Source organism: Microcaecilia unicolor, chromosome 1, assembly GCF_901765095.1.
Source record: "Microcaecilia unicolor chromosome 1, aMicUni1.1, whole genome shotgun sequence".
Taxonomy (NCBI): Eukaryota; Metazoa; Chordata; class Amphibia; order Gymnophiona; family Siphonopidae; genus Microcaecilia; species Microcaecilia unicolor.
This window is the reverse complement of record NC_044031.1, coordinates 368,600,930-368,622,419: the sequence shown is the minus strand read 5'-3', so window position 1 is coordinate 368,622,419 and position 21,490 is coordinate 368,600,930. Positions and strand designations below refer to the sequence as shown.

Sequence of the window (21,490 nt, the reverse complement as noted above, 5' to 3'; positions counted from 1 at the left end):
CAAGGGCAAATAATTGAATGCATGCTTAATTCCTTGCTAATATCATGGCATTCATGGTCCTTTTACAGAGCAGCGGTGCCGCCAGCCCAGCACAGCCGCCGGGGGTAGTCCCGCCCCGAGTGCGCACCATTTCCAGGGGAAAAAGAAAAACCCCAGAAATGGCTTGCACAGTGGTAAGCTGGCGGCAATTGGGTATTGCCACGCACTGCCCAATTACTTCCGGGTTAGCGAGTGAGTCCTTATCGCCACAATGGGTGCCGGTAAGGGCTTCCCGTTGCATGGCCATACAGTAAGAGTTCTCTTACCACATGGCCAAGTTTGCTAGGGGCTTTTTTACCCCCAGTGGTAAAAAGGACCCTGGCACACGGGAAAAACAGCCAGTGCAGGGCCCTTTTTCCCGCATGTGGTGAAAGGGCCCCTCAATATGTCGTGATAAATAATTTTTAATAGTGCCTGACAGTGGAATTGTGAAGTTGAGCTTTAGCTTGCTTTGTTAGTCCTCTTGCTTTGCTGGCATTACAAAAAGGTTGGGCCTGATATTGAAAAGATTTATTCTCCTATTTGTGCTCCTAAAATTGTTCTCTTTGGAAACTTACTAGGGCTGAGAAGGAAATTCTATAGCAGAGCCTGTTCTATAAAGGAAAATAGATGCCTACTTTCTTTTACAGAATACTAGTCTAACTGGCTATATACACACTTAACATAATTTAGACGTAAGCAATTATGCCAGCCGTAGAATTGGTTTAAGTGTTAGTGCCAAAGTGCCATAGATACCCATTTAACTTATAATATTCTATAAGTTAAACATGTAGGTTTGAATCTCATTCATGCTCTGCCCATATGTACATCCTTCCCCTTTTTGCAAATACACAATAGACTGAATTCTATTAATAATGTGTAAAAAATCGGCGCTGAAAAAATACACTAAGCGCTATTCTATAAACAGCGCTTAAAGTTAGGGACTGTTTATAGAATAGCATTTAGTGCTGGGAACCATGACTACATTTTGGCACAACCATTTACACTAATGAAACCTTGGTGTAAATCACTGCACCTAAATTGTACACAGATCCCCTTTATTCTATAATAACGCGTAAATTAAAGGAACGCCCCTGATGCACCCATGGCTGCACCTCCTTTTAGACCCACACGTAAAATATATGCATGGATCCCGTGCATAAATTTGAATTAATTCCAGTTAGCACCAATAATTGCTTAATATCTCCATTATCGGTGCCAATTATTCAATTAAATTGCAGGTGTAAGGTAAGTGGGCATTTATAGACTAGTGCTTAGGAGGAATTTTGCCGGTTACATAAAAAATGTTATTCTAAACATTTACATGTGTAATTGATGTGTCCATATTAGTGCCTGTGTTTTAGAATTACCCTCTGTGTGCCTAAATTTATCCTTAGTGGATGGCAAGAGGGGCAGATTTAGGGAGGAGAAAAAAAATAGGAGCTTAGCACTGATTTTCAGTACTAGTCTCATAAATCCAGGCAAATGACTGAATGGCTGTTCTAAATTTATGAGCGTCAAACTAAAATTAATTTTTAGCTGGAAACTTAGGTTCCTAAGGGCCCTGTTTACTAAGCCGTGCTGTAGGAGCGCTAGTGTTTTTAGCACGCGCCAACGCTAATAAATTAATTAGAAAGGATCTCCAATTTCTGATAGGAAGAAGAGAAAGGCGGGTTATAGACATACATACAGAGAGCAGTTCTGTAAGAGCTGTCATATCTGAAATAAGGATCGGGTCAAATAAAGATCTTCTGCCCAGTTCCATTCATGGTACAGTGCCGTAGACCCCAGGTAGTTTAGAGTTACCTTCATTTTTTCATAATCTGGATTCTTCTGTGTTAATGCTTCATCTCCACCACTCCCACTGGTAGTGCAATGACCAGACTACAGTAATTTGGGAAAGAATATAAAGTAAAGGAAAATATTCCCAGATAGTTGCAAATGAGAGCTCCTTGGACCAGTTCCCAGTCCTGGTTCCAGCTGAGCTGGAAACCCAAATCAATAGGAGGAAACTGATGAGTCCAAAAAAGGAAGAGGTTTTAAAATAACCTTCATCCAATTAAATTGGCATTATTTAAATGCTAATCATATTCAACAGTACTGGAATGTAATAGTACTTGATTCTTTTTATTGCACTTCTGCATGGGAAAATGTCTAGCTGTCCAAATGTCTTAACAGTTTGATATGTTAAAATTTATTCCACCACTGTGACTGCGGGCACTGTAATTCCTCCCTCCCCCAAATACAGTCTGATGAAACTGAAGTGGAGCTATTGATCTCAGTGCTAAGCAACATGTGTCATGTAATACAACCAGCACAGCACCCTGTTTAAAATACCATCCCTACAGTAAAGCGTAGTGATGTCAGCATTATGTTGTGGGCAGGGCTTTTTTGAGGGGGTACTTGGGGGTACTGAGTACCGGCACCTTTTCTATTATCTGCTAAAATTGACCCATGGACCGCTCAGGCTCTACACACCAATTCAGTCTTGTCATAGATTCTGTGACTGGTTGCAGGGAGCCTGGCTATTATGGGGTGGGTCCCTCAGTGATCACCCCACTCCTGAAGGGTGGCCTAGCATTTGAGTACCAGCACCTTTTTTGCTAGTAAAAATGCAGTGGTTGTGGGGCTCCTTTGTAACCATGGAGTCAGGGAGACTTGTCAAGATCCAGAGAGAGATAGATAGTTCAAAGTCCAAGAAGATCCTAGAGGAAAATTGGTTCTGGTTTTCCATAGACCTGTTATCTGAGAGAAGCTTCCCCTTTCAGCAGGATAGTGATCCTAAGGACAAAGCAAAAGCAACAATAGCAGGGTTCATCAAGAAGAAAGTGTATATCCTTGAGTCAAAGACCAGACTGGAATCCAGTAGAAAAAAATGGGAGGACATGAAGACTGCAGTTCACAGGTGGTCCCCAGCCAACTTTAATTTGAGCTATTCTGCCAAGAATGGGCAAAACCTGCACCATTCCTCTGTGCACATATCCCAAATAACTCATGGCTGTTATTGTTGCAAATGTATTCTTATCATTTATTTAAAGTTTTGATCTCCCACCAAATCACCATGTTTCTAGGTGAGTAACAATCAAACATATTCATGTTAAATGAGCAACTCAAAAATTACATACAACACATTGTGGCATCCAGGTCCACCTCTCAGCAAGCACTCTGGCATAGTTCCAAGTGTACTGACATTCACTGCGCACCGAGTTCAATCCAGGATTCTAAAATGAGCCAGTTCAGATTTTCGTACCTTTTTTTTTTACCAAAGCAAAACTCCAATAGAACAAATTTTGTAATCCACATAAAGCCTTTTCTCATTCTTTTTAGTCCATATACCTTACTTAGGGGGCCTTATATCAAACCGCAGAAGGGCTACTGTGGCAATGGCACTAAGAACTTTATTTTTCTAGTGCCGGGGGCTTACCTGGTTACCACCAGGTTAGCGTGGCGGTGAGGGCTTCAGGAGTAAATGGCCATGCACCAATGTGCTGACTTAGTGCATAGCTATTTGAAACAAAAATCTTGTACCCGCTGCAGTAAAAGAGGATCTCAGCATGCGGCAAACCTGCCCGCTGTCACCACTGTGGCCCCCTTTTACCAAAGCTTGGTAAAAAGAGCCCTTAGTCTTTAAGGACTTTATAGCCTAGTCTTCCAGCTTCAAACAGAGTACTGACAGAATTGAAAAATGAGCTTGCAGAGCTATTGTTAGTAATATATAATTTATTTTTAAAATCAAGCATGGGACTAGAAGATTTGAAGGTGACCAATGTATTGCCAATTTTTAAAAAGGGTTCCAGAGGTGATCCAAGAGATTATAGACCGGTGAACTTGATGTCAGTGTCAAGCAAAATGGTAGAGACTAAAATTACAGAGCATATTCAAAAGCATGGATTAATGAGACAAATCCGACATGTATTTAGTCAAGGGAAATCTTGCCTACCAATCTACTACATTTCTAATCTAATCTAATAATCTAGTCCCATCAAGAGGTTCAGGGCGGTTAATAAAAGAACAACTCAGACAAATGAGGAGCTACACTAGTATAAAATAAGCTCCATAACACAGCTTAAACTTATTGAACAAGAAAGTCTTCAGTTTTTTTCATAAATTCATATAGTTCATTTCAGAATGAATCCTTAAAGGAAGTATTCCAAATAGGATTCACACAGTATGAAAAAAGTGCCTCAAATTGACGTTTGAGGCAAATGCTTTTAAAGGACAGAGATTTTAATAAAAAATGATCATTTAACCTTGAAGAAAAAATACAAATGAGGGAACATTTGAATAAGCAACATAGATGTATTACCATATAATATCTGAAACATTATGCAAACAGATTTAAAACCAATTCGCACCTTTACATGAAGCCAATGAAGATTTTGAAAATATAAAGACACACCATCAAATTTTTCATCGGAAAATTAAATGTACTTCCCTGTTTTGAATTGATTGTAATTTGAGAAGAAGTTTTTTTTGTTACATTTGTACCCTGCGCTTTCCCATTTATGGCAGGCGCAATGCGGCTTACATGGGCAATGGAGGGTTAAGTGACTTGCCCAGAGTCACAAGGAGCTGCCTGTGCCTGAAGTGGGAATCAAACTCAGTTTCTCAGTTCCCCAGGACCAAAGTCCACCACTCTAACCACTAGGCCAATAAATATTTAAACCAATAAACAGGGAGCTAAAATAATGCAGATGGGATAACAGCAAGATCGGAACTATTAAAGTAAAATGTGGTTGTGAGAAAAATGATCTAATAAATGTAATTGTCTCATATGGTAGTAAAATCATTTCAGTACACTGTGAATCTGAGAATCATATATAAGGGCAGAATCAAGTACAACTCCCAGAATACTTGATTCTTTCTCCACTTTTAGGTATTTCTTTTAAAGGGGTGAATAAACATGTGGATATAGGTGAGCCAGTCAATACTGTGTATCTGGATTTTCAAAAGGCATTTGACTATTTCTTCTCAAGCTTCCGTAAGGTGCATTTCTGAAATAGTAAAGCAGTTATCACACACATTCCCTTATTTTGTCTCAGAGCTACCTTTTTGCAGTTCATCATTCCACCCCAGTACCAATGCATTGGCATAGTCATCTTGCACAGACCAAAAAAATAGTCATAAGTGAGCTATAAGAAGCTCCAGATTATATCAGGTGAAAAAAGAGAATGCTGTTTACATAACATTGTCACAAAAGAGAGGGTAAAACAGCATACAAATACAAACAGAAACAGAAAACAAGCAACACTGGGCCTTCAGGATGGTGATAAATGTCATCCTTTTTATTCTGAAAATGACCTGACACGGGCCGTGTTTCGGCGTACAAAAGCCTGCATCAGGGGTCAGAAAATTCTTATAAATATATTCATGGAAATTTGGAGATAACCAAACAATCAGGTTATATTGCCCAGAACGTAGTGATTATCCATGTAGTCAGAAAAACGCTGTTTTTTGTACCCACAGCGTTTTTCTGACTACACAGATAATCACTACATTCTGGGCAATATATCCTGATTGTTTGTGAGTTTTTTCTTTATTGAGTTTCAGTTTGAATGTTGTTGCCCAGGACTCCATGATATATGTGGGTATAATAGGTTTTTGATGGGTTTTGGAGGGATCACACTCCACCTCAAGTGTAACAGAGTGGATTCTGGGCCTGGGTCTCCTTCTCCATAGTGCACTGCATCGACCACTAGGCTACTCCAGGGACCTGCTTGCTGCTGTGATAGGACTGGCTTATAATATTTGAGGCTGTCATAGAGGCTAATATATACTGTTTCTTTTATATCTTTCGGGGGTGAGAAGGGGTCAATGACCAGTGGGGGAGTAAGGGGTGGTCATTCCTTCATTCCTCCAATGGTCATCTTGTCATTTAGGGTACTTTTTTGTGGCTTAGTCAATGTTAAAGCAGGTCTAGCTCAAAAAGTCTTAGTTTTAGTCATGGACATTTTCATTTTCTTCCATTATGGCTGAAAAATGTCCAGGAAAGAATTTTCTGACTTGACTTCTGAAATGGTTGAGATAATTATTGGAAGAGTTGCTAAGAAAGGTAATGCCCTTGATGTCTGTGCATCTTTATACCTACCGTCAGCTCCACCAGCTACTTTGCTATGGCTTACTGCTTTTGTTAATAATGTCCTAAAAGAAGGTATTTATCCTAGTGAAAAAGCTTCAATTGCATTAACTCCTATACCCAAAAATTTGGATGGAGATCTTACTCAGGTAGAAAATTTTAGACCTGTTGCAAGTATTCCATGGTTAGCAAAACATTTGGAATTTGTAGTGAATTTACAAATTTTATCTTTTCTAGAAGAATCTGAATATTTACATTCATCTCAGCATGGATTTCATTCTATGCATAGTATTAAAACCATTCTTATAGTACTTACAACTGAAATAAGTGTTATTTAGCTATGAGTAGAGAGGTTGTCTTCTTGCAATTTGATATATCAGCGGTGTTTGATGTTGTCTATCACGACTTGCTGTATTTTAGATTGAGTGAAATGGTGTTTGGAGGAATGGTTCTCATCCTTTTTGAGTACAAGATATTATAGTGTTCTGGAAAATGGGAGGACATCTGCAGGCTCAAAGTCGAGTTGTGTAGTCCCTCTGGGATCTCCATTGTCACCACAGCTCATTGATGTTTACAAGAGCCATTTAAGAGATTATTTGCATTCTCTAAATATATTCTCACTATCGTATGCTGATGATATATTTATTTTATGCCAAAACTTTAAAAAGTACTTTTACATTGCACAAACAATACATAACGATAGTGGAGGAATGGGTATCTACAAATTATCTTAAGCTTAATATACAAAAGACTAAGCTTGTGTGGTTTGGAGATTATCGGAAAATTTCATCAGAAATAATAAATGTCTCTTCAGCTGTATCCTTAAAGATTGATTCTAAATCAAGTGTGTTAAGAGTTATCTTGGAGTCCAGACTTAGTTATGAAGATCAGATTAATACTCTAGTAAGGAAATTTTTCGTTCACTTGAGAAAACTTTGAGTGATTCAGACTTTTTAAGTTCTACAGGATTTCGAATAATTGCACAAACTACACTACCTCAATTATTGTAATTCGTTATATTGTGGTGTAACTAAAAAGCAGTTGTCTCTGCTTCAGCTTCTTCAAAATTCAGCAGCCTGATTGGATTTTGGTTCAGAAAATTTCACAAAGTTTGTTCTTTATTGTTTGATTATGACTGGAATCTCGTGTTCAATTTAAGATCATATGTGAAATTTATAAGTGCATTTATTGTAAGAATTCTGTTATGGTAGGACATTTAATATCATTTCCAGGATCAAAAAATTATCTGAAGAGTTCAAAGAATCTGACTCCGGATAGTTCAGCTATGAAGAAGATGAGGTTGAAAGCTGTTTGGGAGCGCTCTTTTGCATTCCAGAGTTCAAGAATTTGGAATAGTCTTGCCTGTGTCCAACTTTTAGATGTTTTTTTTCTTTTGAAAATGAGCCCCAGTGTTCCTTAGCTCATTTGACTGCAATTTGAAATTAATCATAATTATTCCTTCTCCCTTCACGCCTTGGAAGTTAGTAACAATCTAATCTTAACAGCTGAGTTGGCAGGTAAATAAATGTATATTCCAGAAATACTAAACTATAAAGTTTGCTGTAATTGTATTTGTGTGAAAATATTTAAATAGTACATGATAACTTTCTGGATGATATTCAGCACTATTTAAACCAGCCAGGAATGGCTCCTGGCTGATTAAATAGCACTTAGCTGGTTAAGTGCTAATATTCAGCGTGGGATAGCCGGTTATCTCTGTTGAATATTAGCGCATGGCGGCTAACTTGCTCTGTTTTGCGATATAACTGCCTAGCCGTGAATATTTAGTGCTTCACTGGCTAAGTTTAGCAGCCAATCGGACCTCCTAAATAGTCCTATCTTTGGCCACTATGAACATAACCGGCCAGTGTTGAATATTAACTTGGCCGGTTAAGTTTAAGCCGACCAAAAAAAAGGATATTCAATGCCAGTCACCGGAAACATCCTGACATTGAATATTTGGGCTGAACGCTGAATCGTGGCACTTAGCCAGCCTGCCTCCCATGGGCTGGATATTGGCTGCTTTGTATATTCATTTAGGTTAATCCAGATAGGCAGTGTCATACTGTTAATAATTCTTCTGTTATAATTTGAAGAGCTTCCATTATTCAAAGGTTTTATTTAAACCGAAGTGAACAGCAATACAGAGTTTTCATACTGCAGTAAATGAAAAACAGCCTCAAAAACAATCACAGCTGGAGGCAAGGAACAACTGCCTCCCTGATGTGTCCTCAGTTACTGTGATCATGTCTTTTTTACATTGAAGAAAAAAAGAGGAAAAATTACGTTGGCTTTATGATTTTACATAATCCATTTTTAATGTCAATGCCAATAATTTTGGGCATATATTTATGCAGTTCATATACTTTGTAAACCTGCCAGCGCAAGCTAGCTTGAATCTGGCAGGTTACAACTAAGAATAAAAATTATAATAAAGGCAAGCAAAACAAACAAAATTCCAATCAAATAGATAGCCACAAAGGTTTGTAAGTGGACTCACTCCTATCCTTAAGTCAATCAATTTCAAAAGTATGGCTACAAAGCAAAGCCTTTAATTTCTTACTAAGTGACGATAAGACTCCAGATGTAATGACAGGGAGTCATGCATCTACCTCCCAGGAGCCAGCCTGTTCATAGGAGTGGAGGAGTTGCTAATGGTTAGAACCATAGGGCTGATAATCAGGGAGGGGCAGTTCAAATCCCACTGCAGCTTCTCGTGATCTTGGGCAAGTCACTTAACCCTCCATTGCCTCAGGTCAGACTCAGACTACCTACTCTAGTCATCATACACCTAAACTCAGCACAGAATAAGGCATTCGGGACTCCCATATCATAATAGATGATGGGAAATAATACATATTTATAGTTGATCTTGATACATCCTTGCCATTTTCAGGGCACAGACTATAGAAGTCCGTCCAGCACTGGCTTTGTTCTCCAACTGCTAAAACTGTCAACGAGACTCCACTCCAGTCCACCCAAATCTGTCCAGCCACTATCAGGACACAGACTGTAAAAGTCTGCCTGACACTAGCCTTGCTTCCCAAATACTGAAGTTGCCGTCTTGTTTGGTTCCATTCTTTCTATACAGGATTACTTTATGATTGTCCCATACATTTGTGAATTTTGTTATCGTTTTCAACTCTGTCACCTCCCATGGGTGGACATTTCAAGTATCTACCACCCTCTTTGTGAAAAAGTACTTCCTGGCGTTATTCCTGCGTCAGCACCCCTGCAACTTAAATTTATGTTATCTTCTCATCTCTGTAAAAGATTTGTTTATAGAGCAATACCTTTCAAATAACTGAATGCCTGTATCATATTGCCTTTGTCTCTCCATTCCTCCAGTGTATACATCTTCAGGTCATCAAGTCTCTCCTCATACATCTTGTGGCACAAGCTCCATACCTTTTTTGTTGCTTTTTTCTGACACGCTTCAACTCATTTTATGCCCTTAGCAAGATAGACCTCCAAAAGTGAAAGCAATAATCAAAGTGGGGCCTCACCAACAACTTGTACAGGAGCATCAACACCTTCTTTCTTCTTCTGGCTATACCGTTCTCTATGCATCCCAGCATCCTTATGGCCAAGGCCACCACCTTGTCACATGCTTTGTCACCTTGAGATCCTCAAACGCCATCATCTCAAGGTCCCTCTCCTCAGCTGTGCTTATCAGTCTCTCATCTTCTATTTGGTACATCTCCTTTGGATTTCTGCACTCCACATGCATCACTCTGCACTTCTGTGCATTAAATTTAACTGACAGACCTTGGACCATTCTTCTGATTTTTGGAGATCTCTTCTCATGGTTTCTATTCGCTCCAGGGTATCCACTCTATTTGCAATCTTCGTGTCATCCGCAAAAAGACAAGCTTTTCGTTCTGACCCTTCAGTAATGGCTCTCACAAATATATTAAACAGAATTGACCCCAGTACCAACCACTGAGACACTCCACTACTCACCTTCATTTCCTCTGATCGAATTCCATTAACCATCACCTTCTGTTGCAGGTCGGTCAACCAGTTTCCAATCTAGGTCACCATTTTGGGTCCTAAATTCAGTCCTCTCAGCTTGTTCATGAGTCTTCTGTGAGGAACCGTATCAAAGGCTTTGCTGAAATCCAAGTAGATTACATCTAGCTTATGTCCTTTATCCAGTTCTTTGGTTACCCAGTCAAAGAAATGGCAGGATTTTCCTTTGGGAAAACTGTGTTGCCTCAGATCCTGCAACCTGTTGGATTCTAGAAAGTTATCTATCTTCTTTTTCATCAGCAATTCCATTATTTTTTCTACCACCAATGTGAAGCTCAGTGGCCTGTAGTTTCACACTTCTTCCCTGTCTCCATTTTTGTGAAGAGGAACTACATCTACTCGTCTCCCATCATTAAAGATCTATTTAAAAAAATCTGTAAGTGGTCCCTCCAGGATTTTTCTAAGCTTCCTCAGTATCCTGGGATGTATCCCAAACAGCCCCATAGCTTTGTCCGCTTTCAGATTTTCAAGATGTCTATAAACACTTTCTTCCATGAGTGATGCAATATCCACTCCATTCTCAGCCAACCTTGGTCCTTCTCCAGAATTGTCCTCCATGAACACTGAAGAGAAGTATTTGTTAGCATGTTTACTTTATCCTTATAACTCTCCACATAGCTGTTCTCAGCATATTTCACTCTTACAGTTCAATTCCTAGCCTTTCTCCTTTCCCCAGTATGAAAAGGTCTTGTCACCAGGGGCTGCTGGACCATTAGGCCAACTGAGGTGGGAGCCTCAGGTTGCACTCTTCCAGGAGCGGCATCTCCCACCTTCATTCCTCCACCCCATTCTCTGAGTTTACTTCTTTTTCTTACATATTGTAAAATGTAGCAGCAGCAGTGATTTCCATATGCTGCCCTGTTGCCAGCACCCTCCTGTTCTCTGTACTGCGGCCCACCTCTCTGATGTAACTTTTTGTTTCCTCAGAGGTGGCCGCAATAGAGAAGAGGCCGGTTCCAGCAGCAGGGCAGTGTATGGCAATCGCTGCCACCGTCGGCTTTTGAAAAATGGAAAAAGAAAGTAAACTCAGGGAAGGAGGTGGAGAAAGAAAGGGGTGAGATGCAAGAACTTGGCCCAAGGGGGCACAGCATCTCAGCCCTGCCTCAGGCGGCATCTTGTTTTGGGCCGCCCCTGCTTTTCACCTCCTTTTACATTAGACATTTTTTCCACTGCATTTTTGCTAACTGTATTTCCATCTTCACTTCTTTGAGTTTAATCCGGTGATGTTTTCCGTGATCCTCTTGGTGCGTTCTTCTGTATTTATTTATTTGTTGCATTTGTATCCCACATTTTCCCACCTATTTGCAGGCTCAATGTGGCTTACAATGCTCCGCTATGGCAGTTGCCATTCCAGAGTGAGAGATAACAATTGGTGTTACATAGAGAACATAGATGACATAATAGAATTAAACAATTAAGCAAACAAATCTTGGAAGAAAACAATTCAGAATATAAGGTAAAGTGGTGATACGTTACGATTGCAATTATTGATCATTGTGGTATGCCTTGTTGAAGAGGTAGGTCTTCAGAGATTTACGAAAGTTAATTAGTTCGTAAATTGTTTTTAGGTTAAGTGGCAGTGCATTCCACAGCTGCGTACTTAAACACAGCCTCTTTTGTCCTTATTTTTTCAACCATTTGTTTGGTGAACCATATAGACTTCCTGTTTCTCTTGTTTTTGTTTACTTTCCTTGTTTAAAGATCTGTTGCCATATTTATAGTAACTTTCAGCTTGAACCACTGCCCTTCCACTTCTCCTATGCCTACCCATGCCATCAGCTCTTTCTTCAGTTATTCCTCCTTACAGTTATAGTTTATTCAGATTTGTTATACCACCATTAGCTAACTTGCAGATCACAGCGGTACACAATCTAAAAACAAAGTCAAGTCAGAAAAGAACTACAGTGCTGACAGGAAAGGTTCAAACCACACAGTCAAAACAAGAGAAGACAATCAAACAAAGGGAAATGAAAGGGGGGGGGGAGAGGACAAAGGAAGAGTTGTTCTCAAGGAAAAGACATTGTAGGAACAGTGGTGGCAGGGTGTGGTGAAGTCTTACATAGGGCCAAAACAACCAAGATTTTAAAGCTGTTTTAAACTCCTTGAAAGAAAGTTCAGCACGGATGGGCAGTTCTTTGAGTTTTGTGCGTATGCACTCCGCTTATGCTCTTATATCAAACCATACAATGTGACAATCACTATTGCCTAGGTGGACACCCACCCAGACATTGGAAACACTTCCACCATTTGTGAGGACTAGATTCTGTCACCATTTATCTGAGCAAAGCACTTTGACAGGCATCCACAATCTCTCTGCTTCTTTCCAGTTCTGCCAATGAGACGTTCCAATCCACATCAAGCAAGTTGAAATCTCCCAGCAACAACACATCCTCTTTCATCCCAAGATATCTTTGATCAGATCCTTGTCCAGCTTCTCCATTTGTGCTGGATGTCTGTAGTTAACACCCGTTTAAATACAGGTTCTATCTTCTCTTTCCAGGACGATTCATATTTCTGCTTCTTTTCCCCAGGTTCTCTGCATTTCAGCCACTCTGATAATTCTTTTTCACATACCGTGCTACTTCTCCATTTTTTTGGCCCTCCCTATCCTTCTTGAAAACATTATAGCCTGGTATGGTCTCGTCCAATTCATGGGGATCATTGAACCATGTCTTTGTAAAAGCAACGATATCCAAGTTTGCAAATCCTGAACTTTTTAACGTAGACTATGAGCATTTGTGCTTATTGCTTTCCATCAAGTATGAATTAATAGGCCTTAACAATCAATAATTGCACTTAATTGGTACAAAAATTTGGATTAGTGCACGCATCTACCTACATGCATCTAAATCCCATAGCATGTAACTCAAAAGGCAGTGTTTTGAGTTTTATAGAATTAGGGTCATTTGCACATCAAAATGCCTTGAGTTGGGTGCTGGCATTTACAACAGGTTTCAGCAGGTGTAAGTACCAGTGCACAACTTTAGGTGTGAGAATCAGTTCTATGCACTATTCTATAAAGAGTGTTTAATTTGGAGGGCCCTTTATAGAATAGTAGTTGGTTCCGATTTTTGAGTGCCATTTATAGAATTCCCCCCTTGGTGCATAGGAAACAGGAAGCCATGGGAAATTGATTATGGGCCTTGAATTTAAGAATAATTAACTTTCCTAAGGTGCCTATGCTTAAAATGGTAGATATTTTTAAGAAATATCTGCAAGAGGTGTGGGAGATCCAACAGGAAAGCAAGCTTCCTATTAATAGATCTTTTTTTTTTATCTGCTGGAAGGAAGATTCAAGGAGAAGGGATTATAGCATTTCCAAGAAATATCTCTGTAGACAGCTTGGAATAATTTATTACTGAAGAACTTAATAGAGCTACGCTTCTTGTGTCCTTTTTATTTCCATCAGACATGGACCAGATCCTTCGCCTTTTTTTTTTCACAAAAGATACTCTGTTTCTTGGACAGAAGGTATGGATATTTCCTGACCTCTGTAGGTTCTCTCAGGAGTTTTTTTTATTATGTGCTGGGAGGCCTTGGCACTTGGTGCTGCTTTTTTGTTGCTTTTTTCCTTGTACATGCATGTGTCAATATCAGAATATACAGTATGGCTTTTTTGATCCAATTCAATTGCATAAAGTTTTGGATTCCCATAGAGCTGGATCAGGGTAAACCGGTTTATGTGTTTACACAGATGTTATACCATCCCCCCCACCACACACACAACCCTTATTGGGACAATGGGCTTATTTCCTTAACTTTACCTTTTATGAAATGCTCACTTTGTATTTTTTCATACATTACATTTGTCTTATATTCCACAACATCCTCTATAGTTCCTTTCGCATCACGAGAACCAACACATTTAGCTGGGAAATATAGAACAACATAACAGGTTAAGAGTATAATTAATCTACACTTTGCTCAAATAACACTTCTTTGAGTTGCTTACGAAACATCAAATAATTAGAAATCGAGCGAATAGTCGCTGGAAGAGAATTCCACAAAGAGGCAGCCTGATAAGAAATCGAAGCAGAAAGTTATCTAGAGTACTTAACCAGCTTAATTGATGGAAACTGTAGGAAACCTGACCTCTTAACACCTGTCAACCCAGAAAGGAAAAAAAAACACCAAATAGAATAGCAGATTTCCCTGCACACACCGAAAGACTAGTGTGCATACATTAAAATGAGATCTTGCAATAACTGGTAACCAATGCAATTTATTTAAAAAAAAACAAGGGTATAACAGATTCCTCCCTTTTCAAGGAGAAAATAACCCTAATTGCTAAATTCTGTACTGTTTGCAACCTTTTCATTAATGATTTTGTGTAGCCTGTATAAACAATGTTGCAATAATCCATCTTTGAGAGAAACAATGATTGCACTATTAATCGAAAAACTTCAAGTTCAAAGAACTTCCGTACAGATCTTAACTTTTTCAATAACAAGAAAGACAGCTTCACCACCTTATTTATCTGATTAACCATAGTCAATTGACTGTCCACCTCTACTCCAAAAACCCTTGTAACAAAAATCAAATTTAAACTGCATATTGACAATGGAAAAATGTACCCTTCCCTGAATATCTCTAGGGGATCCCAACCATAAAAAATTTGTTTTTTTTCTGATTTAGTTTTAATCGAGAATCTATTGCCCAACTCTGGCACAAAAACATTCTAGAATCCTATCTAAGGTATATTTGTAATCTGCAGAAGCCGGCAACAAGATAGTAATTTCATCTGCATAAATATTTTTAAAAAACACTTTCAACTATTCAAGCATTCTCCCTAAAGACTGTAACAAAACATTAAAACAGCAGCAGCAACAGGGGAGATCCCTGTGGCACCTGACATTCAGGCACCCAAACATCCGATATAATGCCCTGCATCTTAACTCTATGAGTTCTATCTCATTAAAAAAAAACCTTAAACCAATTAAATACTACATCTGTAAGTCCACAACTATCCAGTAAATACAATAAAACCATATGGTCCACCAAGTCAAAGCCATTAGATAAATCAAATATGGATTATTATTGGATTTTGCCCTTGACTCAATAGTTGCCTACCTTGTGTTATCAGTGCCTCCAAAATAGTTTCAGTATTGCAAGTTTTATGAAACCCTGATTGTGAATAATGCAATATATTAAATTTAGTCAAATAATCTTCCCAACTGTTCCATAACCCAACTCTCCTTACTCTTAGTAAACAGTGGAAATGATGCCACTGGTATAAAATTTGTTACCTCCTGTAGAGTCCCTTTCACATCTTTTGGATTGAGGGTAAGCACAATATCACCTCCACCTTCTGGAAACTGCCCCTTAGTTAAACGGTAGTTTATCCACTCTGACAATACAACATAAAAACTAGGGGGAGTCATTTTCATATACAAATAAATTGCATACATATAGACAGATGTAGGAAAACATAATAAAATATACACTTATATACATGGAGATAAAGCTTAACTATATTTGTAGTGAGGTTGAGAAATAAATATTATAATATATCTTAAAATGAGTATATATTATAATATTTTATTTGTCATCCTTATTACATTTAGTTTAAGAGAATTAAAATATAGTTATGTTTTATCTTCATATACACGCATATATATTTTATTATGCATTTTTAACATATATTTTTTGTTGTATTTTTTTAAATGTATGTGTTTGTGTTTAAATTAGGATGGTAATATAAATTTTGTTTTACATGCATTTCAAGTTATATTTTAATATTTATTTGTCAACCTCATTACAAATATAGTTAAGCTTTATCTCCATATACACTTATATACATTTTATTATGTTCTATATACATTTTATTATGTTTTCCTACATCTGTGTATATGTATGCAATTTATTTGTATATTACTTTGTAGTTGACTTGTTTTTAATTTTTATTGTATATATACATTTTTATAGACTCCTGATGCAGGCCTAACGGCCGAAACACAACGTTGTGTCGAGTCTCTATACTTCAACAAACTTCTTTATCAACACACATCTTCCAGTCTTTGGTATCCTTGGTCGCCCTCCCACTTTCATTCTTGTACTGTTGTTTACCATGGGGCGTTTTGAGTTCTCCGTCTTTTGGTGGATTTCTTCTCACATCAAACCAGAAAGACAAATGTCCAAACAAATGGGCTTAGCATATCGAGTGAACATTTGCTTGGCTATCTTAATATCCATGCTTCTAAAAGTACTCCAAACTCTGTCTCCTGCAATCTTTACCTCTTGAGTAAAATCTGAAATATCTGAAAACGACAGTTGTGATCTCAGATATAAAACTTTCTCCTTTAAAAAACTGCTAAAATATTGGAGGAAGTTAACATAAAATTCTCTGGTTTAACCATTGAATCTACATTCAATATATCATGTACAATCCTAAAGGTCTATTTAGGATCAGCTCTCTCTCTACCTGTAAGTTTTGAATAATACTCCCTCCTTTTAGTAGATGTAGCAAAGGTATACTTGGCCCTCCCCCTCCCACCCCCTTATATTGGACTTGGAGTTTTAAGTTCTTATTACTGATATGTTCATTAAGGGTTTTTTTTTCTTTCCTTCTGATTTATTGCTGGATTTCTTTCAAGTTTGGAATGCTTGGATTGTAAAATTGTACATGCTGATTAAATATAAAACATTTTTAAAATATTTCATAATAATCAATGTAAAACATAATACTATTGTTGCTTATAATCTTTAAGTCGACATAAATCCAATTTCTGACCATAGATCTGTAGGGATTTGATCCTTAACTTCTACCCAGTTAATTGGTAATCTCTAACTTTTTAAGCCATATGGGTCTAAAGAGTGTGTGCCTTTAAACCATGATGATCTCATCCACAGACAGATCTGCCACAAATAGAGAATTTGTGATCACAAATTGGAAACAGAAGCATGCAAATGAAAACTGATATGGAACCCACTGATAAGTCAAGTATATTCCCCTGGATTCTACTTAAGCTATGCGTGCAAATCCAGTTGTATTCTGGATTTGTGCATTCAACTTAAGCTAATCAATGCCAATAATTGCCACTTAATAAGCAATTATTGACACTAATTGGCATTAATTAGTATTTGCATGCACAACTGTCTAATCGTATTCTATAACGTACTGTGTGTAAATTCTAAGTCACGCAGTTGAAAAGGGGGCGTGGCATGGGCATTTCTAGAATCTATGCACATTGTTATAGAATACACCTGTTCCGCGCCTTATTTAAGCGTCAGCATTTACACCAAGTTTTTTACTTGACATAACTGCCAGTGACTAAATTTAGTTATGCGAATGGTGCTCACTGTATTGTATAAACCTCGTGGAATATTAGGCATATTCCAGAAAATTTAGACGTATTAATTATCAATCGCCATATATAGAATTTCGCCCATTATGGCTATCCTGATACACAAACCAGTCTGGGGGTCTCAAGGACTCAATTTAAGAATGATTAGATTAAGAAAATTAGCATTTTCTTATAAGATATGCAAAATAAACTTGTGGAAATCAGTTTGATCTTCAGACCTGGCAGTCATCCTTTGTCCAATTTTCTTTTTCCGTACAAGTGTTCTAGTCATTGCATGTTATTTTATTTTAGTAAATAGAGATGTTCAATAATTAAGTTAAATAGCCATACTGGGTCAGACCAGTGGTCCATCTAGCCCAGTATCCTGTTTTCCAAACAGTGGCCAAACCAGGTCACAAGTACCAGGCAGAAACCCGAATTGTGGCAACACTCCATACTACAAATCCCAGGGCAAGCAGTTGCTTCCCATGTCTGTCTCAATAGCAGACTATGGACTTTTCCTCCAGGAATCTGTCCAAACCTTTTTTTTAAACCCAGATACGCTAACCGCCATTACCACATCCTCCAGCAAAAAGTTCCAGAGCTTAACTATTTGTTGAGTGAAAAGGTATTTCCTCCTATTCATTTTAAAAGTATTTCCATGTAACTTCCTGTCTTTGTACTTTTGGAAAGAGTAAAAAATTGATTTACTTCTACTCGTTCTACACCACTCAAGATTTTATAGACCTCAATCATATCTCTCCTCATTGTCTTTTTTCCAAGTTGAAGAGCCCTAACCTCTTCAGTCTTTCCTCATACTTTCACCCTCTTGTAGATTTCAACCTCTTCTTCTACCTCAGTCTCACTGTTTTTCTTCCTTCGAAGTCCACTCCATACATCTATTTGCTCCTCTGCTTCTCCAATTAGCAGTCATTTATCGACCCCCTAATAAGTCCCTTTCTTCCTTTCTCACTGACTTTGATGCTTGGCTTTCCTTCTTTCTTAAACCTTCATCTCCTTCCCTCATTCTTGGGGATTTTAACATTTATGCTAATGATCCCTCTGACTCTTATGCTTCTCAGTTTCTTGCTTTAACATCCTCTTTCAATCTTTAACTGTGCTCCACTGCCCCCACTCACCAGAATGGCCACTGTCTTGATCTTATCCTCTTCTCAAACTGCTCACTCTCCAGTTTCTGTGCCTCAACTCTTCCCTTCTCTGACCATCATCTGATAACTTTCACACTTAAACACCCTCCTCCCCAGTCCCATCCAATCTTAACCAATACATTTAGGAATCTTCAGGCTATTGACTCTTCTACTCTGTCCTCCAGTGTTTCAAATCTCTTCTCTACTACTATGTTATCCAAGTCTGTCAATGAGGCTGTCTTTTCCTGTAATACTATTCTCTCCTCTGCTCTGGATACTCTCGCTCCTCCCATTCCCCGTTCTGTAAAATGTACCAAACCCCAGCCTTGGCTGACCTCTAGAATCCGCTACCTATGTTCCTCTGCCCGCTCTGCCGAACGCCTTTGGCTGAAATCCCGTGCCCATGCTGACTTCATACATTTCAAATTCTTACTGACCTCCTTACAGTCTGCTCTTTTACTTGCCAAACAGGACTGTTACATTCAGTTGACAAATTCTCTTGGCTCAAACCCTCGATGTCTCTTTGCCACATTGAACTCTCTCCTCAAAGTGCCTTCACCGCCAACCCCCCCCCCCCCCCCCCCCCCCACCACCACCACCACCTTCACTTTCCCCCCAGACTGTCTGAGTTCTTTCATGATAAGGTTCACAAGATTAAACTTACATTTTCAACCAGGTCACCTCCACCTCTCCTTCCCTTAGTCCATTCTTTCAACCCTCCAACCCCTGCCTCCTTTTCTTCCTTTTCTGAAATCACTGAAGAGGAAACTACACATCTTATTTCCTCCTCGAAACTAACTACCTGTTCCTCTGATCCTATTCCCACCCATCTACTTAACACTCTCTCTCTCCTACAGATCCCTGTTATCTGTCATATCCTCAATCTTTCACTGTCCACTGCGACTGTTCCTGATGCCTTCAAACATGCTGTAGTCACACTACTCCTTAAAAAACCTTCATTGGACCCTACCTGTCCTTCCAGCTATCGCCCCCATCTCCCTCCTTCCTTTCCTATCCAAGATACTTGAACGTGCTGTTCTCCGCTGTTGCCTTGACTTTCTTTCATCTCAAGCTATTCTTGATCCACTTCAATCTGGCTTTCGCCCCCTTCATTCAACTGAAACAGCGCTTGCTAAAGTCTCCAATGATCTGTTCCTGGCCAGATCCAAAGGTCTCTATTCTATCCTCATCCTTCTTGATCTATCTGCTGCTTTTGACACTGTTGATTACAGCCTACTCCTTGATAAGCTGTCCTCACTTAGATTTCAGGGCTCTGTTCTTTCCTGGTTTTCTTCTTATCTTTCCCAGCATACCTTTAGTGTATACTCTAGTGGATCCTCCTCTACTTCTATCCCACTGTCAGTTGGTGTACCTCAGGGATCTGTCCTGGGACCTCTTCTTTTCTCCATCTATATTTCTTCCCTGATCTCATCCCATGGTTTTCAGTATCATCTTTACGCTGATGACTCCCAGATCTACCTCTCCACACCAGAAATCTCAGCCGAAATCCAGGCCAAAGTATCAGCCTGCCTGTCTGACATTGCTGCCTGGATGTCTCAGCGCCATCTGAAACTAAACATGACCAAGACTGAGCTTCTCATCTTTCTCCCTAAACCAACCTCTCCTCCTCCGCCATTCTCTATTTCTGTGGATAACACTCTCATCCTTCCTGTCTCATCAGCTCGTAACCTTGGGGTCATCTTTGACTCCTCCCTCTCCTTCTCTGCACATATTCAACACACTGCTAAAACCTGTCGTTTCTTTCTCTATATCATCAGCAAAGTTCGCCCTTTGCTTTCTGAGCACACTACCAGAAACCTCATCCACACTCTTATCACCTCTCGCTTAGACTATTGCAACTTGCTTCTCACAGGTCTCCCACTTAGCCATCTCTCTCCTTTTCAATCTGTTTAAAATTCTGCTACACGACTAATATTCCGCCAGTGTCGTTATGCTCATATAGCCCTCTCCACAAGTCACTTCACTGGCTTCCTATCTGTTTCCGCATACAGTTCAAACTCCTCTTATTGACCTATAAGTGCATTCACTCTGTAGCTCCTCAGTACCTCTCAACTCTCATCTCTCCCTACATTCCTCCCCGGGAACTCCGTTCACTGGGTAAATCTCTCTTATCTGCACCCTTCTCCTCGACCGCTAACTCCAGACTCCATTCCTTTTACCTTGCTGTACCATATGCCTGGAATAGACTTCCTGAGCCGGTACGTCAAGCTCCATCTCTGGCCGTCTTCAAATCTAAGCTAAAAGCCCACCTTTTTGATGCTGCTTTTAACTCCTAACCCTTATTCACTTGTTCAGAACCCTTATTTTATCATCCTCACTTTAATATTCCCTTATCTCTTGTTTGTCCTGTTTGTCTGTCCTAATTAGATTGTAAGCTCTGTCGAGCAGGGACTGTCTCTTCATGTTCAAGTGTACAGCGCTGCGTACGTCTAGTAGCGCTATAGAAATGATAAGTAGTAGTAGTAATACAAGAGGAGTTCCATCCCCTTTATCATTTTGGTAATTCGGGACTTCCTTCAGAAGAACTTTGGGCCATATTCCCTAGGATTTTGTACTTTGTATGGGCCTTTATTTTTATTTTTGTGCAAGACATTTAATATTATTCCATCACCATGATCACACCTATATAATCATAACCACAACCACAGTTTAAAATTGAGAAGACTGGGAAAATAATGAACTATCTATTAAGGAAAGAATATCTGAAGAATAGATACAATTATAATTTCAAGGCTTTACAATAATAGGTTTTAAAGAGAAGAAGAAATTGTTTTACGCTACTCTTTGGTCTGGCATTTTGAACATTAATTGGCCTTGCTTTCAAAGCACCCAAGCTATACAAACTGAAAAGCAGTAAATTCTGTTATGAAATGAACAAATTAACCCATTGCGTTTGACGATGTCACTTTATC

General features: G+C 39.0%; 1 protein-coding gene across 1 annotated transcript in view; it reads left to right on the top strand.

The window, feature by feature from the left end:
- The first annotated feature begins 2,660 nt into the window (after positions 1–2,660).
- The window catches only part of LOC115480665 (catenin delta-2-like), a 115,992-nt gene continuing 97,162 nt past the window's right edge, over positions 2,661–21,490 (top strand). The window contains exon 1 of the mRNA XM_030219533.1: positions 2,661–2,883. Coding sequence (XP_030075393.1) covers positions 2,661–2,883 — 223 coding nt within the window. The remainder of the gene's footprint in view (positions 2,884–21,490) is intronic.